Source organism: Diorhabda sublineata, chromosome 6 (genome assembly GCF_026230105.1).
Source record: "Diorhabda sublineata isolate icDioSubl1.1 chromosome 6, icDioSubl1.1, whole genome shotgun sequence".
NCBI lineage: Eukaryota > Metazoa > Arthropoda > Insecta > Coleoptera > Chrysomelidae > Diorhabda > Diorhabda sublineata.
The window spans coordinates 10,043,593-10,068,144 of NC_079479.1; the positions used below are offsets into that span (position 1 = coordinate 10,043,593).

General features: G+C 31.8%; 5 protein-coding genes across 5 annotated transcripts; 3 read left to right on the forward strand and 2 right to left on the reverse strand.

The window, feature by feature from the left end:
- The first annotated feature begins 144 nt into the window (after nt 1–144).
- On the forward strand, nt 145–1,652 carry LOC130445680 (U4/U6 small nuclear ribonucleoprotein Prp31). Its single transcript, XM_056781484.1, has one exon. It carries the CDS (start codon nt 171–173, stop codon nt 1,650–1,652), a length of 1,482 nt encoding a protein of 493 aa, XP_056637462.1. The 5' UTR covers nt 145–170.
- A 1,468-nt stretch (nt 1,653–3,120) lies between these two features.
- On the reverse strand, nt 3,121–5,010 carry LOC130445216 (putative nuclease HARBI1). Its single transcript, XM_056780765.1, has 2 exons — nt 4,597–5,010; nt 3,121–3,846 (listed from the first exon to the last, which is right to left on the reverse strand). Exons 1-2 carry the CDS (start codon nt 5,008–5,010, stop codon nt 3,121–3,123), a joined length of 1,140 nt encoding a protein of 379 aa, XP_056636743.1.
- Nucleotides 5,011–7,217: 2,207 nt separating this feature from the next.
- On the forward strand, nt 7,218–10,542 carry LOC130445682 (uncharacterized). Its single transcript, XM_056781487.1, has 3 exons — nt 7,218–8,000; nt 8,100–8,252; nt 9,597–10,542. The coding sequence occupies exons 1-3, from the start codon at nt 7,802–7,804 to the stop codon at nt 10,469–10,471; spliced, it is 1,227 nt and encodes a 408-aa protein (XP_056637465.1). The 5' UTR covers nt 7,218–7,801; the 3' UTR covers nt 10,472–10,542.
- A 73-nt stretch (nt 10,543–10,615) lies between these two features.
- On the reverse strand, nt 10,616–19,850 carry LOC130445683 (transmembrane protein 185B). Its single transcript, XM_056781488.1, has 7 exons — nt 19,698–19,850; nt 19,447–19,623; nt 16,394–16,601; nt 16,212–16,337; nt 16,016–16,150; nt 14,203–14,326; nt 10,616–13,200 (listed from the first exon to the last, which is right to left on the reverse strand). The coding sequence occupies exons 1-7, from the start codon at nt 19,733–19,735 to the stop codon at nt 12,992–12,994; spliced, it is 1,017 nt and encodes a 338-aa protein (XP_056637466.1). The 5' UTR covers nt 19,736–19,850; the 3' UTR covers nt 10,616–12,991.
- A 223-nt stretch (nt 19,851–20,073) lies between these two features.
- LOC130445585 (zinc transporter ZIP9) lies at nt 20,074–23,951 on the forward strand. The gene is made up of 5 exons (XM_056781297.1): nt 20,074–20,400; nt 20,472–20,681; nt 21,958–22,178; nt 22,271–22,389; nt 23,612–23,951. The coding sequence occupies exons 1-5, from the start codon at nt 20,305–20,307 to the stop codon at nt 23,830–23,832; spliced, it is 867 nt and encodes a 288-aa protein (XP_056637275.1). The 5' UTR covers nt 20,074–20,304; the 3' UTR covers nt 23,833–23,951.
- The last annotated feature ends 601 nt before the right edge of the window (nt 23,952–24,552 follow it).

Genomic DNA, 24,552 nt, shown 5'->3' on the forward strand with positions numbered 1-24,552 from the left:
CGGATTATTTATTGTTTTAATTCATTAGATATCAAAAACGGGGCGTGTAGTCCATTTGTATATATTGACAAGAAGAAAACGTAGCAGAGGCTAACCTTAACGTAATTGTTTTGTTATTCAGTTATTAGTTATCCACATTATTTAAGTTACAAATCTTAAAAGTGTAAAAAATGTCGTTAGCAGACGAATTACTAGCAGATCTGGAAGATAACGATCAAGATGATTTTCCTAAAGAGGAAGAATCAGAAATGATGGAAACAGAAGAAAAACCAGATATAAACGAACTTATTCAACAAGATACTACCCAAATAAATTCAGTTCGAGAAATTTGTAAGTTAAGAGACTCCGAAAAATTACAAAATATAATAAATCAAATAGAAAACTTTGGTTCAAAAATACGAAAAGCCGGTGATGTGATAGGACCCGTTGAAACAGATCCAGAATATCAGTTAATAGTTGAAGCAAATAATTTAGCTCAAGATATTGATAATGAAATAGTAACCATACATAAATTTGTACGAGATAAATACCAAAAACGATTTCCGGAATTAGAATCGTTAGTAGTAAGTCCTTTAGAATATTTAAGAACTGTTAAAGAACTTGGAAATGATCTTGATCAAGCTAAAAATAATGAAATATTACAACAATTCTTAACACAGGCTACTATTATGGTCGTATCCGTCACTGCTTCTACAACTCAAGGTTCCTTATTATCAAAATTTGAAAAAGAACAAATTGACGAAGCTTGTGATATGGCAATGGAATTGAACAATTTTAAATTGAAAATTTATGAATATGTAGAAAGTAGGATGGCATTTATAGCTCCAAATATTTCTGTAATATTAGGAGCTTCGGTAGCTGCTAAAATAATGGGAGTAGCAGGTGGTTTAACTAGACTTTCAAAAATACCTGCTTGCAATGTATTACTCCTAGGACAACAAAAGAAGTCTCCATCAGGTTTTTCTCAATCGACAATGTTGCCTCATACGGGGTTTGTTTATTATTCAGATATTGTACAAAATACTCCTCCTGATTTAAGACGAAAAGCAGCGAGATTAGTGTCAACAAAATGTACATTAGCAGCTAGGGTTGATGCGTGTCATGAAAGCACAGATGGACATATCGGTAGACAACTAAGAGATGAAATTGAAAGAAAACTGGATAAATTACAAGAGCCACCACCTGTGAAATTTGTCAAACCTCTGCCAAAACCAATAGATCAATCAAAAAAGAAAAGGGGAGGTAAGAGGGTGAGAAAAATGAAAGAGAGATATGCCTTAACTGAATTTAGGAAACATGCTAATAGAATGAATTTTGCCGACATAGAAGATGACGCTTATCAAGAAGATTTGGGCTATACTAGGGGTACAATTGGAAAAGCTGGTACAGGAAGAATAAGATTGCCTCAGGTTGATGAAAAAACTAAAGTTAGAATATCAAAAACGTTACAAAAGAATTTACAAAAGCAACAAATTTGGGGTGGAAGTACTACTGTTAAAAAGCAAATATCAGGTACGGCATCTAGTGTAGCTTTTACACCATTACAAGGATTGGAAATTGTGAATCCACAAGCTGCGGAAGTTAAAGTGAACGAAGCTAATGCCAAATATTTTTCAAATACATCAGGTTTTTTGAAAGTAGAAAAAAAGTGATTTTAGCAGAGCATACACGGTCAATAATACTGACAGTATCGAAAAATATTGTCAGTAATACTGATCGTGTAATCCGAGGTATTGAAGTACTGAAGAGGGTACTGAAGATTGATGCTTCAATCCATTCATTCCTCAGTTCTGGTCGCCGAGTAGTGGGGATACTGACAGTAATAATGACCGTGTGGCCGGGTTTGCTTCATTCTTCAGTAATGAGGCGGGTTTAGGTTGTGAAAACACGTGCCATCTAATTGATGAAATCTTGGAGTTCGACGTTGGTTTGCTTTTTGTAGAGTTGCCGTTTATTTTCTCTGAAAACGTGAAGCCTGCTTATTTTCTTACGAATTTAAGTTAAATTACGTTATTTAAATTAAGTTAAATTAAGTTTAATTACGATAAATTTATCTTCCTCAGTTATTAAATTGTGCAAAAACTCGTGCATCCAAAGTAAGTACAAGATTATTTTTAAAATACTGTGAATTTAACCCTCTGGGTACCACGGTCCTCATGAAAGTCAAGTACCACAGGGGTCCTTTTTGGACCCCAAATATTTTTTTCCATTTTAAATCTTGGGTTATTGAATAGGAAGTTGAAACTTGGTACTTTCACATGTTTTTGAATGCTAATAATGAATTTTACCTTCAAGTTTACTCATCTTTTAACTTATGCCCAAAAATAAATAAAAGGTGCAACTTGTTTTTTCTTGTATTTTCTGAAGAAACAATATTTTAAAACGGAGTTTACAAAGGTCATACAGCAGAGAAAGTTAAATTCTCGTAAAAGTGTTGGGTCCCAAAAGGACCCCATGGTACTCGGAGGGTTAATAACGAAAATATTAATCATAACTTCATTTACATTTTGTTAAATAATTTGCAGATGGAGGATAATATGGACGAAGATCTTAAATTATTTATTCATACTTTTGAATCCATGCCCGAATTGTGGAGCTCCACAGATCCAAATTACATGAAAAAAAATAAAAGGATGGAAGCCTTAAATAAATTATTGCCTTTGTACAAAAAAATAAAACCTAACGCGGAAATTTCCGATGTCAGGAAAAAAATAAATACATTAAGATCAAATTTTCGAAAAGAACTTAAGAAAATTGAATCTTCGAAAAGGTGAGAATATATACCAACATTTTGATTTTCTTAGTAAAATTTTATTTAGGCATTAGGTATAGTTGTTTTTATAATAATTATATAAAAAAGAAAATATGAAATGAATTTATTATGTTATTAAAGGTCTGGATGTGGTACCGAAGACATTTACACTCCGTCGTCATGGGTATTTTATGCTCTTCAATTTCTTGATAAAATCGAGCAGCCATTCGAAACCCACTCGTCGATTGATGTGGAAAACGAGGAAGAGGAACAGGTATGATTTTGATTGTTTGGTTTTTACCATAAATTTCAGTATTAAATTTTTTGAAATAAAAAATTAACATTTGCAAAAGTATTATGACAAATTATTATGTAAGATTAAAATATGTACAATATTTATCCCTTGTGGATTTTGCGTCGCTTGCATTCCTACTATGTTCTTCACGAAGACTAGCCCCTACATCTATGCTTTCAATTTCGTTTTGTGCACTAAAGTTTAGAGATTCCTTTTTTAAGTAATTATGCAGATAGCAGCATGCTAGTGTAATTTTTGTTGCTTTGTCAGGACCAAGATTTATTGGCTTTTGAAACACACCAAATCTTGATGCGAGAATGCCAAAGGCATTTTCGACTACACATCGAGCTGTGGACAGTCGTTTATTGAAAGTATCTTGCTCCTTTGTACATTTTTTTTGAGGGTATGGTTTCATAAGGTTGCAGTGCAAAGCAAAGGCCTCATCTGCCACAAAAACGTAAGGAAAATAATCCTCTGAACCTGGTAACTTTGTGGGAGGTGGAATATGCAATTGCTTTTTTAGAAACAAATCCCAAAATTTTGTATAAAAGAGGACCCCACCGTCGGAGATCCTACCATTAGCTCCTACATCCACCATTATAAATTCCTTATTTGCATTGACCAATGCCATTAAAACAATGCTAAAGTGTCCTTTATAATTATAATACAGAGAGGAGGTATTAGCCGGTTTTTTTATGGCGATATGCTTTCCATCAAGAGCTCCGAGACAAGTAGGAAAGTGGCAGTTCTTGCTGAATTCTGCTGCAGTTAATAACCATTCCTCTTCTGTTAAGGGAAGCTGTAAAAAAAAAAATATTTTTTAAATAATAATAAGATTGTTATTATTAGTAGTAATAAAAATTTGCTGTAATTAGTTACAAAGAATGTCAATCATTTTTAAAGCATGAAATATGAACATCGAGGAATTTTTTAACTCTTGTTTTATTTTTTAGGCTCAAGAAACTACAAACATAATTCCAGAGGACGATGTTATCACTCAGCCTTCGACTTCAATAAATTACAACAGAAAATCCAAAAAACAAAAAAAATGTAATAAACAATCAGATTTGCTGAATTTAGCGTGTGAGTACCTGACCAAGGAAAAAGAAGGAGATTACAATCTTAACTTAGCGAAAGTTTGGGCTACAAAATTGCAAAATTTGGATGCGTCCCAAAAAATACTTGCCGAAAAGGCCATAAACGACATTTTATTTGAGGCTACAATGGGGAATCTGCATCACAACTCCGTTAAAATCAACGAGCCGCAATCTTCCTGCCTCCATTCATCAAATCCTTCCCAAATACTGAACGGAACCCTTCCTAGTCCAGTCCATGTCCCTTCTACCACCACCACTTCCCCCCAAAAAATTATGATTTTAAACAATAATAACAATTATGATCCAATCGATGATAACGGCATTTCATCAAAAAATAACTTGAAGGACTACTATCATACATTTTCTGAATAAAATAAAATTTTGTAAAGTGTATAAATGCCTATACATACTAATAAAATATTTTACTAATTGAATTTTTTTGTTCAACTTACCTTGATATAATCTCGAAGCACATAGATGAGAGTTTCACATGTTTCAATTATCATTGAACTAATTGCTGCTGGGGAAATCAATGCTGAGAACTTGAGGTCAGCAAAATTTCTTCCTGTCGCCAGGTATCGCAAAGTAACAGCGAGTCGCTCTTTTGGACTGATACTTTGTCTCATATTAGTGTCTTGCTTTTTAATATGAGGTGAAACCATGTCCAATAAAGTTAAAAACGTTGTTTCACTCATTCGAAAATAATTTTTGAAATCTGCAGGATTTTTAACTACTATTTCATTCAATAGGTTTAAATGGGTGTACCTGTCTCTTTCCAACAGCCAATCCTTAACCCATATTCTTCTTTTTTTTCTTTTTTTTACAACAGCAGAAGCTATAACTATTGCCAAACAGGCTCTATCCATGTTAAGTTATCTACTAAAGGATGGAAAGCGGGAACTGACGAATAATATTGACAGTAATAATGACCGTGTGAATTAAACGAACATCAGTAATACTTTCAGTAATAATGATCGTGTAATCACAGAAAATACTGAAGAAGGGCACCTTCAGTACTTTTATCAATACCTACTGTCAGTTTTATTGACCGTGTATGCTCTGCTTTTCTTATTTGGCAAGGATGTAAAAAAGCTTTAATTGTGGGGAGTAAACTTACTTTTTAAAATAGAATCAGTTCATCATAATTAACGAATTTAAGGAAGGATCATTATTACTTATGAAATGTTTATCTTATCAAAAACATAAATGTGAAATCAGAGCCAAGTTCAATATTATGATATATGCCTTGGTTGTTGACTTCAACGACAAAAGAAGTTTAAATGGGACTTAAATGGGACCCAAGAAGAAGAAAAGATATTTTAGGTTGTTATAAATAAATTTCTGGACTGACCATTGAACTTGGCACCCATTTAAATCTCACTTCTTTTGTCGTTGAAGTCAACAACCAATGCATATATCATAATATTCAACTTGGATCTCATTTCAGATTTCTGTTTTTGATAGGATATCATCACTTTTTGTACATAAATTATTAGTAGGTACTTATTTATAACAAAATTAATACCAAAGGGTTTTTGTTAAACTTTTTTGTTTTATTTTCTATATATTCTTGTACCTTTGGAATGTTCATGTGAAATGTGCATTCAGTATCTAGAATTTTTTTTACTTGTTTTCTGTTTACACTTAATTTGATCAAGTCGAGGCAGTATAACTTATGCAGATGGTTGTACTCTAAAATAGAGCTTTCTTGTGTCTTGATTTGACTTGGATCTAAATTGATAAGATGTACTCCATTTAAGGTTTTAACTCTGGAGAGGCTAATGTAAGCCTGCCCTTAATATTGCGCTAAATATTGAAACAATAATTAATAGAAAATCTCAGTTAATAATGTAATAAATATGAAAGTTGACTATACTCTTAGTTGTAAGTAGTAAAACAGAAATATTAGGTTTAAAAAAAATTAAGGGTGGTATTCAACTAGTTATATGTCATAAGTTTTGATTGCCGATTGCTGATTTTTATATAGGCATTAAGTATAAGTGTTCCTACCACAATCAGTTAAGTGAAAAATTATAATAAATTGATAAAAATTTGCCCGTTTGATTTATTCATTTGTATTCACCTAATTACCTATCTGCATGACAAATTTGAACTTTCTAGGTCATCTGGAACTGAGTTAGAATTTTATAGGTCAGTAAGTGATAAAAATGACGATTTTTGGACGTTAATATTTAAATAACCGTTTAAGATTAATTAGGACGAAGAGGATCTTCACATATTGGAGAGAAATATCTAATCATCAAAACTGATAGAGGATACCTAAATTAATGAATCGCGTGTACAAGAACGAAGTGAAAGAATGAGATATAATGAGTGTGATAAAAAACCAAAGCTTAAAACGGTTTGGAAATATACGAAGAATAGATCCAATACGGAAGGTGGAAGCCAGCCATTGAACGGCCAAGAGATTGACCTAAAGCACGCTGGGAACACAAAGTAATGCAGGAACAGGAGACAAGTAGTGAAGGATAGAAAAGAGTAGAACAGAATAGTGAGGGAAGCGAGAAAAAAGCTGTGATAGGTTGGAGAGTCAATGAAGAAAACTCAAGAGAATTGAATCAGCGCAAAAGTTGAATCCACGAACCTAAATGGGCGAGTATCATCCGCAATGTATGTGTTGAAAACAAATCAATAAGATAATTGAACAGTTTACAAGATTCTTTTTAAACTTATTGCTTGTAATTCGTCCTCATCTGGTAAGGTACCAGTAGTTTAAGATGGCTAACTTGGAGGAGACTTTTTGTCCTGATTTTTCGAGTTTAATAGGCCTGTACAGGGCCAGACCCCTTTCACCTGTATATATAGCACTGGTTTGGTTGTAACACTTCTCTAAGCTTCTTCGGCCTACATGGCTGTTTCGTCTCGAACTCCGTCAAGTTCTCAGTTGAAGGCGCGGAGCAGATCGAATTCAGCCCTGTATCTGTCGCAATTTTGAGGGATCTCCAGGAGAGTGCGGTCATACCTCAGTGCCGGGGTATCCGGAAATTGGCCTGCTGAAAGATCAGTACTATCAGTTAGTCCGGGAGTATAGTCAACCCCACTACGATACTGAACTCGGTGATCATGCGAAGAATTCGCTGTTGATGTGGTTGTAACGCGTTCTATCATTTTCGAACTTAATTGTTTTTCAACGTCAGTTCTCCGTTGTCTCTCATCCTGCAGAACTGCTTCCACATTGTTTACTTTAGGTTGAGAACTGAGATATTGTCGTATAATTTGTGACGTCAGAAGACAGTCATTTAATTAAAAGTACTTTAAATTCAATAGATCCTATTCTTTGTGGAATAGTCCTTGGTATACATTCCTCTATCTCTCTCTATTATATTCTTTTGTCTTCAATGATATCAAAATTTTCCGTACAAATTTGTAGTAAATTTAAGCTAATATGACAGGAGTGCCTAAGTGCATGAAATAAAATTCTTATTTTTGAGTTCTGTGATGGCACTATGACATTTATATTGTTGACAAATTGAAAAGATAAGTAAATTGACTATTGGGAATGCCAGCATTGCAAAGTTATTTAAAATGATATATTTTAAAAATTATTATACAAAAACAAAATTGTTTAGTGAGTTATTAACAGCGCATTAATTCTACTCTACTTGGAACAAAGAAAATTACAATTCAAAAATTAATATGGTGAGAATACGGGGACTAACGAGAACCACTAGGATAGTAGCTCTTTGCAGCTTTGCAAATTTCATTAATAGCGCCGATAGAGTAATAATGCCCATAGCAATGGTGCAAATGACTGATATTTTTCACTGGACGTTACATACTCAAGGTTGGATTTTGTCAGCATTTGCATTTGGTTATTTTACTAGTCAGTTACTAGGTGAGTAAATATTTTGAAACAGTAAAAAATATTTATTAAAATCTTGTAGTGTTTAAATAGTGATATATGACTTGAGAAATCATTTAATTTTATTATTAGGAAGTTTCTGGGCCACCCAAGTAGGTGCTAAGAATGTATTAATATGCAGTGTCTTACTTTGGAGCATCGCAACATTTATGACCCCGTTTTTAGCAGGCAGTATAATATCTTTATTGGCTTGTAGAATCATACTGGGATTTGCAGAAGGTTTAGGTATGTTCATATTTTCTATTCCTATTTTTAATATAAAAATCAACAAATTTAGCATGGTTTCATTCTGTTAAAATAGTTCCCCATAGTTGAATAAATGAATCAAAAGATGTAAGTTTTAAAAATTAAGTCACAGATACAATATTCAAGTTGAATATGTTTTTGTTTACTATAAAGGAGTACATAAGCGTGTGTAATAAACAAAATCCTTTAATCAGTAATATTTCAACACAAAATAAAATCTTTTTTCACTAGCAACTTTTGTGATGAAATGGTGTCTGCATGAAAATATGAAAATTATCGGTTAATATTTAGAAGGGGGGCTCCACTAAAAACTTTTTGCTGCACTGCAGATACTTTTAAGGAATGAAATATGTTAGGTTAAGGTGGGGTAAACATGTTCTTTAAGGGGTGAATAAAAAAAATTATTTTTCATTTTTTAGTTTAATGTTTCATTATTTTCATCGCGGGGTCAGCATAGTTCTTCCCCAATATCTGACTCGAGGTCGTCTGCTGTCGCACTCAACCTTTTTAGCCTCGAACTGTCACATGACCACACGCTGTATAACGTCTTTTAAATTCCATAGATAAATGCCCGACTTCACCCTGTAATATATTATGTCATGGGGCCCCTCTTCTTCACGTGGGTCGGAATAGTTTTTTTTTCATCATCTAATTCAATGGCGCCTGCTGTATGGCTCAGCCTTTTTGGCGTCGAACTGTCACATGACTACTACACACCGTATAATGACTGAACGAATCAAATATAACTTTGATTTACTAAGGCAGTTGCATTGAAAAATTATGGAAAAAGGCGAGGCAAAATCAGCCGAGGTATGTGCTTGTTTCATGACTATGCTCCAGTCTACATTGCTTTGCTTTCCTACACGAATATGGCTTCACAGAGATTGAACATTCACAATATAGCCCTGATCTGATCCCGTCCGACTATTTTTTGTTGGCATAGTAAAAGAACGAGTAAGTGACGATGAAGTTAAACAAAAGGTGTGATGAATATTTTGGCTGAAGATGCATCATATTTTTTCAGCTTTCGTCAGATGTTCTGAACATTGTGTGGAAATAAAAGGAGAATATATTGAAAAATAACGGTTTTTTTATTTCTATGTTAGACTAAGAACTCATGCACTGCATTATGTGTATATGCTTTTCTATAATAAAACAAAAATACCTGCAGGTGTCTGCTTGAGTTGTTACATCTCCATGTAACAGTAAATATATTAAATAGTATTTATTATATGGCCCATCATAATTTTCTGTTCTGACTGATATTTTTTAAAATAAAAAGATTGTAAAATAACTCCATTGATATAATTATATATTTTGCAGGTCTCCCAACTATATTCCATTTATTTGCTCATACTATACCAGTAGAAGAAAGATCAAGGGCATTTTCTTACCTACTAGCTTCTGGATCTGTGGGACAAACTGTTGCTTCGGTGGTGTGTCCACATTTATCATGGGAAGCATGCTTTTATTGGTTTGGTTCACTTGGTTTCCTGTGGATTCTTCTTTGGTACTGTTTTTATCCGGAAGACGCATACAGTACGGAAGACTCTCTACCTTTACACATGCCAAAGGTTATATCCCATACAATTAGATGGGCTGATTTTATATTTAGTAAACCATTATGGGCTATATATACCGCACATTTTGCAATGAATTGGTCCTCTTATATCATCATGCAATGGCTACCAACATATTTATCTCGATATTTAGGTGCTAATGCTCATAGTTTAAGTTTGACTGCCGTACCTTATATTATAAACTCTATATTCGGTGTGATAAGTGGACATATAGCCGATGGTCTGCTAGGTAATAAAAATTGGTCTGTTTTAAACGTAAGAAGACTCATGACAAGTATAGGATTAATAGGACCAGCGTTATTTTTGGCAATTTTTTGTGTAGTGGACCATTTAGCGTTTGCTCTTATTCTTGTCAGTATATCGATGGGATTGTCCGCAAGTAATTCAGCTGGGCATTTGAGTAACCACGTGGATATCGCACCTAATTATGCGGGAACTACTTTTGCTATAAGTAATACAATTGCAACTATTCCCGGGATTCTATGCGGGCCAGTTACCGCTAGTTTAGTGACGTATTCGAATGGAAAGTGGATGTCTGTATTCCTTGGTGCTACGTTCATCAATCTTACCGGTGCTTTTATATATTTTACAAATAGTGTTGCCACTCAGGTACTTTAAATTGTATCTAGATTGTATAAAATGTATTTATTTAGGTTTAAGGAGAGAATAAATATTGTTCCTAGAAATTATTTGGATGTTTAAATCCGCCCCAAAATATATATTTCAATTAATTAATGGGATAAATGATAAGGATACTTGTAACTGAAACAATTATTTTATTACGAACACTGAAATAAGTACAAAATACTCAAAAATCTTATGTAAACTTAATAGATTGGCACAATTTTTAAAAACAATTAATAACTATATAAATTATATAATTAGCATGACAAAATGGAGATCGTCCAAGCTCGAGTAGGCAGGGTTGAAGGGGTGAGTTTTTAAAGATAAAAAACGATTTATCTCGATTTTGGGCGGAAAAACAAGACTTATGGAATAAAGTTGTAGGTGACAAAAAGATCTACAACTTTCTTATTTCCACTTTTTTCACATAACCTCAAAATTTATGTAGAAAATTCAAAAAAACCAAGTTTTTGGTTTTTAACTTTTATCTTTTACAAAGAAATAATTTTTTATCACGAAATTTGGTGAAACTTACCTTTTTTATGTCCCATATAAACTGTAATTTATTTGATAATAATAATATTTTATTTGTTGGAGAAAGTAACTGTGCAAAGACTAGAGATTGGTCAGCAAACTCAACGAATATGAATCAGATTGAGCACTGGTGGAAGAATAATACTTGGAAGACCTAACCCACTCATTAGGAGCTGATTATAGCGGTTAAAGAAGAATTAAACACTACTCTACGACAGCTAATTAATTCAATTTTTTCAATACCGCAGCGGGTTAATTCATTATTTCAGAATAGATGAGGCCATAACGTGTACCAAAATTGTTTTTTATTGAATTTATTTATCAATAAGGCAGTTTTGTTGAAATCTATAGGCAATCAAGTTAAAACAATTTCTACTAGGCCGTTCATATAAATGTCTGGAAAATAGGGAAGACAAGGGTAGTTACGCCCAATTCAAAAAACAAACTTTCTTATTTGGTACTGGAAGTAAAAACTATTTTTTTTTCTCAAAAAGGCAGTTTCGTTAATGTTTATCAACATTCCAAATTGAAAAATTCCTTAGTTAAAACAACTTCTACTGGAAGATGTTGGTTATTCCCTTCTTTTTATGCTCTACATCAGGTTACTTGAAATCAATGTTTAGACAGTAATGGAAAGTAGCAGGTGGGTAATGTCCAATTCATATAATAGTTTTTCTCATTTCCCACTGAAATTCAAACTATTTTTTTTTGTAAAAATGCAGTTTTGTTGAGTTTTATCCAACATATAAATCCAAAAATTCCTCAGTTCAAACAATCTATTAATTGAAATCATTTGTACTATATCACTTTAGTTTTTATTGCATTTCCTTCACTTCGATTAATTTATATCGTCGATGTAATTAATAACATAATAATTACTAATAAAACAATTATGCACCAATGATATTGATCTTAGGCTATGGGCCGCCTAAAATGTCTGCACATTGTATATATATATATATATATATATATATATATATATATATATATATATATATATATATATATATATTATTCGATATAAAGTGTCATTATTTATGCCCAAACATCATGACCATTGTTTTAAATAATAAAAATTATATTATAAGGGTATAACAAAGGCAACGACGAAGCGGATTCACTCGCCAGACTGGGTTCGGCGAACCCACCAATGGGCCCAGAACCCCTTCTTGGTGTGGCCAAAAGCGCTGTCATCGCGTCTCTCAACAGACCCCGTCGTTCGTCTCTCACCAAACAACTGCTCCAGCTAAATAGGCGCGAAATCAGACTAGTGACCGGACACTGCTGTCTAAGACGTCACCTTTACACCATGGGCATCACGGATGATCCAGAGTGCCGCTGGTGCATGGAGGAGGACGAAATTGCAGACCACGTTATCTGTGAGTGCCCTGCGGTTTAAACACCTGGGCAAACTCCACAACCTGCCTAATAGCATCAAAGGGTTCAAGCCAAGGCGCCTGATCATCAAGCAGGGCATGACGGGCCTGTCTGAAGGCCTATGTGCTCAACGGCTTCAACGTCCGCCCACACCTTTGTACTATGATCTGTTACAAGGGCATCCCAAAAATTAAATAAATTCGTTTTTTTGAATAAAAATTGATATTTTCTTTGTTCAATTCAATTTCACAGAAAAAAGTTTCGAAACATAACCTCAAACTACCACATATAGAATAAAGAAATTTTTTGTTCGTTTAAAAATTGGCAGAAATGATAATATGTTATTATACCAAGCAGATACTGTATATAAAAAAAATCAAAATATGATCGAGTTACTCGACCCAAATTTGTAATCTAATATAAATAACCTAAAAATAATATATATTTAAAAATGTTTGTACATGATGAAATTTAAAATATAAATATCGAGAGAAGAAGACTTTTTACGAGTGAATCCACTCATAAGATCATCTCACCTCTTCATATTCCTCGTATTTCAAACGAGCATATTTTAATAATATCCTATAATAAAATTACATTAATTCAGTCTGGTATCTCTATAGAAATAATTGGTACAATTGGTTTCATCAAATCGGCCCTTTTCACAATTTTTTCCTTAAAGTCCGGTTGAGATTCCAATTCTACGCCGTTTGTGCGTCGCTCGCTGTGATAAGCTATATTAGCGTATTCTTGTAGTAACGGACAAGCACCTAATACAAAGGAACAAAAATCTTTCCGCATGCCAAACCACCCTAAAAAATCAAATTTTTTAGAAAAAATTAATTCCTCTAAGTTATTGGTTCACAGATGATTTATTTTTGAAAATAAATTTGAGAATTCTCGTTTTGTAAAACACTTCGAGGGAATTTTATAATCGATATTCAACTCATTCATCTATAGTCTATTTTATGTACAAAAGAGTAATAAAACTAATTTCTAATGTAAAACTTTGTCATTTTAAATATTATTTCTAAATATTTCCTGAAATTTTCATAAATGTTCCAGATCTAATTCAAGTTTTCAGGCTTTTATTGGTCTTCTATTATCATAGGTTGGAACACCAACACTCACAATTACACTGTCTGAAGCGTGTTTCGATAACCAAGTTATCATCTTCAGTGACTGAAGGTAAACTGAAACCTATTAACTTGACTGACCTGTTTTATACTAAATTTTCCCGCGAAAATTATTACACCGGGAAAACCTCCATTGCGGGAAACTTCACATTTATTCCTTGACTACTTAACTATAGAGGGTGCTGTAAGGAATTGGCCCTTTGTCCACATTTAAGCTATTGTTACCTTTGGCAATTTCAGTGCTTTCAAATGCATCCAACAATTCATTTTTGGATACATTTTTTAAAAAAAATTTTAAAAATCTTGACAGAATTTAAAAAAAATTAACCAAAATGTGTCCAATAATTAATTCTTTACAGCTTTATGTGAAGTTTACCGCCTAGGAGGTTTTCCCGCTGGAATTTTTTTTTTGGCGGGAGAAGGTTTATTGGTGGGAAAATTCAAGTTAATAGGTTTTAGTTCAGCTTCAGTCTCTGAAAACGACAACTTGGTTAACGAAACGTGTAATTGTGAGTGTTGGTGTAGTGGTTTTCCCGCTGGAAGCTGTAATATAATCCGTTCTTCAGATATGCCCAACTGTCATTCCCAATTACCACCCGGTACTCGTTACTATGAAAATGATAATTATTAGATTTCCTCGGAAGTTATTGAAAAAAATATATTCTAAAGTATACTCACATTTATTTCCACCTTTGGCACTGAAAGACATTAATATAAGTGTAATAAAAGATATGAAAAGGGGGCTAACAACTGCTGTATAAGATAAACGAATATCATCATCTAGTTTGTCTGCTAACAAAACCTAAAAATATGTGAATAAAATAATTTACTTTTGATTGATAAATTATGATGCATACAAACAAAATAATCGAGTTTTAATGGCTCAAAATCACCAAGATACGGAACTGGGTTTGCTAACAATTTAATGCAATAAATCTTTACTTTACTGAGAAAATAAAATTATTAGAATACTACAACTAAACTGTTTTGAGTGTACTTGAAATAATACCATTTATTGCCCAGTGAACAAAGGTAAAAATATGGTATCACCACCACCTTGCGTGAAAATTTGGAATTGAGTTGTTCAAATTATGAGAGGTAGAGACTACCCCTTATTGTCAAAATTCGATAAAATGGAAATTAAAAAAACATTTGTAGGATCAAAATAAAGAAGCAAGCTGGTCATTATAATTATTTTTATTACATGCATGTTTGGAAGTTGACTTTGAAGTATATCAGGAAAAAAAAATGAACCGCAAAAGAAATTTGTCAATGGAGGAGGCAGTCTAGCATTGACTCTCCTAAATGAAGTATATTCAATGCGATATGTTGCTGAAAACATAATTCCAACATCAGTCGCATAGAAAAGCGACTTAATGAAACGTTGTCGTACCATTCGTAGACCAGAACAACCTAACCTAACCAAAGTGTACTAACTCTAATATATTCCAAGCTTTCAAGCACTTATGTATTCATCATGTGGGGCTGAAATTATGTACAATATAAAAATATGTGCAAAAGTATAACAATAATAAAAATTACTTACATTAATTAGTTAGGAATTGTGGCGTTTATAAATTTCTTTGATTCTTTTAAAACATTAAATTCATCGCTTTCAAAGGGCAAAATTCAAATTGACGCTTGATAGAAATATTGAGGTTACTATGAAAATCTTTGTTAATTTTCTTTAGTTAAATTTTTATAGATTAGGCTAGGTTGTGAATGATGTTGAATATTGATTTGTTAGTTAATAAATGACATTAAATATCAATAGGCTAGGTCGTTATGGTTGGAGCTGGATATTTATTAGTTCGAATATGAATCAAATCAAATTTTGTAGGTTAAGTCGTTATGAACGAAGTTAAATTTCATAGGTTAGGTCGATGACGATTTCTTTTATAGAATTTGTTTTTTCAAAATCTAAAAGAAAAAAGAAAAGGTTATTTGAATCAGTTTCTAAAAATAGAAATTTTTTGTCATATTATGTCAATCATAAAAGACATGTGTCGCTAATGAACACCTATCAGGATATAAGTTGCTATCGCTTTTGTGAGAGGTTAACCGATTGGTGAGTGAGCTTTTCGACCTACCAATGTACTTTTTGTCACAATTTAAACAAGAAATATTTGGATAGCGTATTATTACCTAATATTTCATTAAAACAAAATCATAAACACTCAAAAATAAAAGAAGTAATATTATATATCAAGTGCCTTTTACTGATTGTGACGCTATCTACATAGGGCAGACATCTCAGTATTTAGAAAATAGACTACAAAGTCATCAATACGATACAACAAATGAAACTGCATCAAAAACATTATAAAGATTCCATAATCCTTGAAACGAAATCATTATATCTTGAAGTTTTATTTTTAGCATAAAACCAATCTTGAAATTCGCTACCTTGGTCATTTCGAGCCTAATCTATATTTTGGCTAAATGTCAAAAACACTTTTTTTCAATAAACTTCCAATTTTATTTCACTCACCTGAAAAACTAGAATTGGTATCACCAAAAAAGTGTAACCCACAGCAGAATGAACACTGCTTCTTCTTTGTTGGGCACTAACTTCCGGAGTTCTTAATAAAATGGCAGCGAATATTATGGTGTATAAAACCCCAACCTAAAAAGCATTATATACGATAATTTATTTATATCAGTTTCGATGAAACCTGTACATTTACCAGAGAAAGACACATAACAATCCACAATGGAACAAAAACGACCTCCCAAGACCACGATATAAACCCATCCAATCTTAAGGCAAGAAAGATAAATTGTAATACATTGACAGCACAAAATAGTTCGAGCTGAAACAAATAGTTATTCATTCACAAACTTGTTTTCGGGGCTATGAATTACTTACTTCGAATGATCTGTCGTGCTTCACGGCCCATATACAGACTGCTATACTAACAATTGATATAAAAATTAAAGGAATAAATACCAAAATCCACAAATGTCTTGATGACTCAAGTTTGTCACATACTAACAGCTCAAACATCAATAATATCAAGTGCAATGCTAGAGATATTAACATTGACTTATAATGAATATAAGCTTCACCTTCTAATCTAGAAGTTATCAAATAAAAACTTTTAATAAAATTTATAATAGCGTCCTTGCATGATTTGAGAAAAAAAATAGTTTATATAGAAACAACATTTATTACATATTTGTTTTTAATTCTTTGATCGATATTTAAAGAGAAAAAATATTAGAAATTAAAAATTTTGAAGGTAGTTTCAACATTTCAGTGTTACATATTTTTTTTTAATTCTTTGATCGATATTTATAGAGAAAAATTATTAAAAATTGAAAATTTTGAAGGTAGTTTCAACATTTCAGTGTTACATATTTTTTTTTAATTCTTTGATCGATATTTATAGAGAAAAATTATTGAAAATTAAAAATTTTGTAGGTAGTTTCAACATTTCAGTGTCACATATTTGTTTTTAATTCTTTGATCGATATTTATAGAAAAAAATTATTAAAAATTGAAAATTTTGAAGGTAGTTTCAACATTTCAGTGTTACATATTTGTTTTCAATTCTTTGATTGATATTTATAGAGAGAAAAATTATTAAAAATTAGAAAATTTTGTAGGTAGTTTCAACATTTCAATGTTACATATTTTTTTTAATTCTTTGATCGATATTTATAGAGAGAAAAATTATTGAAAATTTAAAATTTTGTAGGTATTTTCAACATTTGAGTGAGGCCGCCATATTGCGTGACGTCATAGTTATAAAATAAATTCTCTCGGTTATTTCAAAATAAACTTTCATTAATCTGAAAAATTATATATAAATTAGTACCAGGATGTAAAAATAACACCTGATGACGCCAAAAAATTCGAATATTTCACAACAAAAATGGTTTGAAAGTATTGGTCGAAATAAATAAAAACTGTATTATAACAGCACACGCTACGTTGCCGGCAACGAAACGATAACCTCCCGATCATCAAGCAGACAACTGCTCAATATTTTTATTGAACCCATGATGTCTCAACTGTAAACCAAGGAAAATCGTTTTCTTGTGTATTTGAAAATTTGAAATTTTCGCGATTTTCAATTAAATATTTAGATACTATTTTATCACTTTTAATTAAATATTTTAATTTCTGACATTATTACATATGAAGAACTTATAAATATTTTTAAAAAATGCAAGTACCCTATTAATCAAAAACTTCATAGAATAAAAAAAAATTCTTTGAAGAGAGTTAACTCTAAAACCACAATTTTAGTAACCAATAAATATGGTCACCAATTAATTACACAGGTCTGCACGAAATTTGGGATGAGGTAATTTTAGATAGTTAAGCTCAGTTTTTTAAAACTACAATCATATGAAGAAAACATAGTGAGAGACTACCAATATGGGTTCAGACCAGAATGATCCACAATAAACCCAATTCACACAGCAGACGCTTGTTTCTCAAACTTTTTTGTTTCAAAGACCATTTTTGAAATTTTGCTAGATCCTGCTGATCAGCTACATTACTACCAATTTCCAAATCAGGAAAAAAAGTGAAGATAAAAAATATCTATGGAAAATTGCTGAGTTTCAACGGCGAATTAACAGTTTTCGAGGAAAAAAAAGGTTAGAATTGATTTTTTATTGTCTATATTGACTGGACTGTTTATACATTCTTTGGGTTAATTTGCTCGTGAGTGTTAAATAATTTAACATCTATAATGTCTTAATGTAGCTTACAACCAGTGATGTAACTTCTTATACCTCATGTTAGGTCTGTTGGCCAGCTTTTTTTCAAACTTTTCGCATTTCATGGCGTTAACTCCTCTAGTAGTGGATTTGGGTGGGTTTCTATAGTTTTATGATGTTGTGATGATTGGATAACTTATTGTACAGTGAGCACTCCCAGTTCCATGTAAATGGTGTGATTTGTTATATATCTAGAGACCTACAACCAGTTTGATGTAGTTTCCGGTCATCACGAGATGTTCTTCAGACGGCTTAGTTGATATGATTATGAATCTTTTGGATTGCCTTAGGCTTGGAATGTTCCACCGGTTAGACTCCATCTGAATTTTTAATCATCTGCTCAGTTTTCTATTATTGTGGCATCTCATGAGGCTACAGTAGAGCTTTGGTCCCAGGTATGGTGTCACTGCCTCTTTGTAGGCCAGCAGATTAAGAACTTGATGAGAGATACAGAATTTGCAAAGGTAATGGCAGATAAAGAGGAAAAATGTGTGGAGTGCTTTTGAAGAAGTTGTACATAACTTTCTTGGAAATTACAAAGATCCAAACTAGTTTGAAATCATTGAAAATGTGGTGAAAAAATTCCTTTTTTTACCTTCCCATTTGGACAATTTTCTGGAAAATCTTGGTGGCGTGAGTGAAGGGGGGTATATGAGAAATTTCATTAAACTATTTTCAAGAGATGGAAAAAAGATTTTAAGGGCGCTGAGACATAAAAGTGCTGGTAATTATTATTGGAAATCAACGAGAAATCTTTCAGTGGAATATGACAGAACAAACACCAAGAGAAGTTTTAGTCAACAAAGAAAACATTATTTAAAGAATCGTGAAAAATAAATAAACATTACTAACAGTTTTTGTATGAAAATTTTGTTTATTTTTGAATTTTTTTCCTTATTTTGAAAAATAATCTTGTGATACAAAAAAACTAAAGCCGATTTGAAATCAGCAATTGCTATAAAACAATTAGAAATTTTTAATCAACTCACAAAAAATTAATAAATGCAGATCTGTGTTATTAAATCACAAACTAATTAGTTGGTGATAGATGTTTTTAGTTCTATTTCAAGTAATATTTATACTATACTAAAAAATTACATACTTTTGACGAAATAAAAAAATAAGTTGTCATATTTATGTATACTTATTATCACGGGTTAAAGCCAGGTTTCAAATACGCCTAATTACCTGAAATGTGGATATCTCCACCAGACATAGCTCCCTACAGTCGCTCCAGTTATAACTAAAACTTTCCACACCCAAATCGGTGTAAAAACGGTCCAGAATGACCAGGATACGTAGTTATCTAATTTTAATGAAAATAGAATTGTAAACACTAAAAGACAAGTGTGTACAACGAACTTGCTAAAAAAAAATATGTTTTAAATAATGTATTATGCTATATAAAAATAATTTCAACATGTTGCATAAGAATTTACCTTGGATTAAAATCTTGAAACAATGTTTGTAAGTTCATTTTATATTTTATTTATTTTCATAGTTTCTGTATACATTTTTGTAGACATCTGAAGTCAGGGTCATGCATTTTTTGACATTTTGTCATATGGTTTTAACTATTTTTGGGACACTTCATCCATAAAACTATCAACTCTTCAGACTCCGCTAAAACTGTGAGAACAACGTAATAAAATGTGGATATTCTATTATGGTTTTCTATATCTTCCCATAATCCATATATCAATAATGTAATTTTTATTAACTTCAAATTTCAAATTATAATTTATAATACTACATGTCATAATCGTCAAAATTTAAAACGTTTCTATTCTCCGATTTTCATTTATCTATGGTCCCATATTCCTGACACCTGTCAAATGATTCTAAATCGTATTTGACAATTCGGTAATATTTTAATTTTTTAGATACGTGTAAATTTATAGTTTATATTTTCAAAATATAAATGATGTTTGTTACAATATGTTATGAAACGCACGCATATTTTTATTACCTTTTGTAAATAATGTATAAACCATAAGTAAACTTTTCATTTATACATAGTTTAGTTTATATTATTTAAGTGAAATCATGGAGGAAACATCTGTGTTACTAGGATTAGTATTTGTTATGTTGATTGGATCTTTCATAGCAGGATCTATACCATTATTCTTCACATTTTCGGAGGTATTACATATTTGAATACTTCGATTAGTTTAAAATATCGACTTTATTATTCAACATATTTTTTTTTTCAGGACAAATTAAAAAAAATTACAGTATTTGGGGCAGGTCTGCTAGTGGGAACTGCTTTAGCCGTTATTATTCCTGAGGGAGTAAGATCATTAGTTTCAGAAAATCCCCATTATCACAGTTCTCAAGAACCTGAAACAGATCATAAAGATCCTCTTTCCGTTATTGGCATAAGTCTTGTATTCGGCTTTATTTTTATGCTGTTAGTGGATCAGGTATGTAATTTTGTCATATATGTGTTTGTTAGACAAATTGATTACACTTTTAACCAAATTATTAGACACACTATAAGATTTTATAGAAAATGTATCATGTATTATTTTTTACGAGATACAATGTATATTTACCATATTATCAACCACATAAGCATCTGTAACTCTAATAACACACCATATTATAGAAAAAATATTTATTGATTATCAAACAAAAATGAAGAATATGTAATGAAAAATTAATGTTTTCTTGAACCATCTGTAACTGCTTTATTTTAATTCTGTACTGCATGGTTTTAATGCATCTGAAGAGTATAATTCCACAAAAGAATGATCTTTTATAATAGCTGGGTTTTTTTTGTAATCACATTAGCCAAATGTCTTTTAATCAGCTCTCACATATTTTCAATTGGGTATTGGGGGGATTGCTAAACCAATCTAATTAAGAGGATTACTATGTTCTGCTAAAAAAGCTTCTATAGACCTTAGTGAGAGGCAGGGAGCTCTATTTTGCACAAAAATGAATGGTTACCCATTTAGAACTATTCTTTGAGCTAAGGAATCAACTGATTTTATAAGACATCTTTGTACTGATCTTGCATTTTACCTCATACAAACATCTAGTACTCTTGCTGATGAATTATGATTTCTGTAGGATGTTTAATAGGCTGAACAACACAATCAGGTTTTGTCAGAACATACAAACAGCTTTATTCTGTTTTCATCGTTAAAACAAACCTGTCAAAAATAGAAACACAATACAAAAATCTCTGCAAATCTTACATCATTGCATAGAAAATGATATTGAATGTATGACTAGTGATAAAATTACCTATCTCTTTATCACGCTATTGTTTGGCTCACATCAGAAACTTGAAACAAATAAAACAAGGGCACAATGTCACAAACTGAGAAACGCTGCTTTGAACTGGCTGCAAGTAGTTTCCACTTGTTTACGTCTATGTTTCCATTAGTTCACATGGTGTTGTCATATGTTGAAACTAAATACAAATAGGAAGTATATAAAGAATCTACTGAATAAAAATTCATTGAATCTATGTTTAAATATAATACAACTCACAACACTAGTGCTGCTCTATCGAGAATATGTATTTCGTTAAAATTGAGACAGAAATGTGTATATAATAAACATATTTCAATGGTTTGAGGTTCCAATAAAATGAAGTAGATGTTTTAATATAAGATCCTTTAATAGTTTAAATAATTTATTAATATATTATGTTATAAATGAATTGTATTAAAAGTTGCTTGCTTCCAGATATCCCAGAGTAAAAATGAAAATCTGAATCCATCTGAACGAAATAGTACAGCAACAATAGGTTTAGTGGTTCATGCAGCTGCTGATGGGGTTGCACTCGGTGCCGCAGCTACAACTAGTCATGCAGATGTTGAAATAATTGTGTTTTTAGCTATTATGTTGCACAAAGCACCAGCAGCCTTTGGACTCGTTAGTTTTCTTTTACACGAAGGCATGGAAAGGTACATTAAACAAAATTTATATACTTTGTTCAAAACTTTAGAAAATAGTCTTCAACTACCCACTGAATGAATTGAATATTGTTTTGTTGCAGGCAAAGGATACGTAAACACTTGCTGATATTTTCATTATCCGCTCCTGTCCTAACGTGTGTTACTTACTTTGGAATAGGACAAAAACAAAAAGAAACACTGAGTTCTTTGAATGGAACAGGTAAACTGCTTTTTAAGGTTGTTATAATTTTTTTATTAATATACAGTACCTACAATCTACTCTTTAAGAAGTCTTCAGTCTCTGAACATGAAAACTTGGTTTTCGAAACGCGCGTCAAACGGTGTAATTGTGACTATTGGTGTAAACAGTGTGTTCAATATGAATATCACTAACGGTTCCAGAAATTCCAACTAAACTAAAACATTTATTAAATATGTTCCATATCTGTGTGTGAGAGACTTTTTTTCAATATCGTTATGAACGCGTCTCCCCCCTGGAGCTAGTCCTGACATCAATGTAATGTTTTTCTTCTTTATTTATACGATTTCTATTCTTGGGGTGAATTACTAGACACTGTCTGTTACGTTCTTAATTTATATAAATACTATACACTACACTTAACTAATTTATATAATCACTTATCACTATCACTTAACTAACTTGAATATTTTATTCAGATTCTTTGCTAATTCGGTCTGTTCACTACGACTATTTATTATAAACTAACTAAATTGCGTTACAGAAACTCATTATATATTCCAAAATAATTCTGAAAACTTTTAGAAAATAAAGAAAGAAAACAAATAAATAAATAGACTTTTTTATAAATTATACAAAAGAAACAATGTAAATAAACCGCCTGCTACAATAAAAACTTACATAAAACAAATATCAAACGAATTCTGTGGTTTATAAAAAGTATGCCAAAGCACTGCGCGCCTTTGCCGAATTATAGAAATCTATCTAAAGAGGGGGTAATGTTACGTATGCGTTACCACCCTGAAGTCGGTCCTGTGTAGATGTAGTGGAATTCTAAAATTAGACGAAGGCGCGTGGCGCCTTTTATATACGTTGGATATATCCGGAATTCGTTCGATGTTTGATTTTATAATAGCAGGAGGTTTATTTACATTATTTCTTTTGAATAATTTCTAAGAAGCTCTGTTTATTTTTTTATTCTTTATTTTCTAGGAATTCTGAGAACTCTTTTGTGGGTATTAAATTATATACCAATCGTCCAAAAATTCATTCACTATTATGAGATGGGTCGCTGTGGGATTGTTATCAATTCAAATCCAATTAATTTGAACAAAAACTTTGAAAGTGTTTTTTGAATGTACATATCGTACATTTTAATACTATTACAACAGAATACTATTTATATAAAATTGGTTTTCTCCATGAGAGTATGTGTGATATATTTTTTTTTTTCGTTTTACAGGTATAGCCATGCTGTTTTCAGCAGGAACTTTTTTATATGTAGCTACTGTTCACGTTTTAGCAGACATAACTCAGGGTCACGGTCACGGTTACGATAAGCTGCCTCAAATAGAAAATTCGAAATTATCATCTGTAGGTCCACGGTTGAGAGTTATCGAATTATTATTTCTAATTGCAGGATGTCTGTTTCCAATATTATTATCAATTGGTCATCACCATTAAAAACTTTTTTTTACGTACAATATATTATATTCCACGACTTTGTATAGTTTTCATGACAAGGAAATTGTCACTGTATATCCAATTATTTATAATATGTTTTTAATAAATAGTAAAAACAATTTACATAATATTATTTGGTAAACCGAATGATTGAAATCTCTTATGGATAGAATCCTTTTGACACAAACAGTTTCCTCTAAATATGACAAGGATACTTCAAATAGTTTTTGGGAATAATAATTTCAGAACTTTCAAACACCCTGTAACTCGTTGGTGTATTTCGGAGAGGGATAGGGACATTTTTGAGGTTTCAAAAATGGCCCTGATATAGCAAATTTTTTTCCTCTGCAGGGTTAAGATCGTGAAAGATTATGGTATAGAGCAGGGATGGGGAAACTTTTTTCTTCGTGTGCCAATTTTTGCTAACAAAATATATGGCGGGCCAAGTTGAGACATTACATTATTTACTAAAATAAAAATATTGCCATAAATTTTTTGACTAATTTATTGTGCAATATTTAAAAATAACATTTAATTAATTGAACTTTAATTAGCTGCGAAGTAGAAAGTTGAGTGGCGCTGGTCTTTGTGGGAACATGTGACATGTGGAACTGTTTTTGTTTCTGCATGACTTCATCATAAGCCGGCTCCATTTGTGATGCTGAAATTATTAACAATAAAAAAAGGAGGTCATCTGAAAGCCTATTACGAAGACAATTT

What these genes read in the sequence shown, in the direction of transcription:
- LOC130445680 (XM_056781484.1), top strand. Translation starts at nt 171, where the DNA reads ATGTCGTTAGCAGACGAATTACTAGCAGATCTGGAAGATAACGATCAA.
- LOC130445216 (XM_056780765.1), bottom strand. Translation starts at nt 5,010, where the DNA reads ATGGATAGAGCCTGTTTGGCAATAGTTATAGCTTCTGCTGTTGTAAAA. An exon ending in TGCTTCGAGATTATATCAAG is followed by an intron (nt 3,847 to 4,596) that starts GTAAGTTGAACA and finishes TTTTTTTTACAG; the next exon opens with CTTCCCTTAACAGAAGAGGA.
- LOC130445682 (XM_056781487.1), top strand. Translation starts at nt 7,802, where the DNA reads ATGGTGAGAATACGGGGACTAACGAGAACCACTAGGATAGTAGCTCTT. An exon ending in TTTTACTAGTCAGTTACTAG is followed by an intron (nt 8,001 to 8,099) that starts GTGAGTAAATAT and finishes TTTTATTATTAG; the next exon opens with GAAGTTTCTGGGCCACCCAA. An exon ending in GGGATTTGCAGAAGGTTTAG is followed by an intron (nt 8,253 to 9,596) that starts GTATGTTCATAT and finishes TATATTTTGCAG; the next exon opens with GTCTCCCAACTATATTCCAT.
- LOC130445683 (XM_056781488.1), bottom strand. Translation starts at nt 19,735, where the DNA reads ATGAACTTACAAACATTGTTTCAAGATTTTAATCCAAG. An exon ending in TTTCAAGATTTTAATCCAAG is followed by an intron (nt 19,624 to 19,697) that starts GTAAATTCTTAT and finishes ATTTTTTTTTAG; the next exon opens with CAAGTTCGTTGTACACACTT. An exon ending in TTGTTATGTGTCTTTCTCTG is followed by an intron (nt 16,151 to 16,211) that starts GTAAATGTACAG and finishes AATGCTTTTTAG; the next exon opens with GTTGGGGTTTTATACACCAT.
- LOC130445585 (XM_056781297.1), top strand. Translation starts at nt 20,305, where the DNA reads ATGGAGGAAACATCTGTGTTACTAGGATTAGTATTTGTTATGTTGATT. An exon ending in TTATGCTGTTAGTGGATCAG is followed by an intron (nt 20,682 to 21,957) that starts GTATGTAATTTT and finishes GCTTGCTTCCAG; the next exon opens with ATATCCCAGAGTAAAAATGA. An exon ending in GAGTTCTTTGAATGGAACAG is followed by an intron (nt 22,390 to 23,611) that starts GTAAACTGCTTT and finishes TTCGTTTTACAG; the next exon opens with GTATAGCCATGCTGTTTTCA.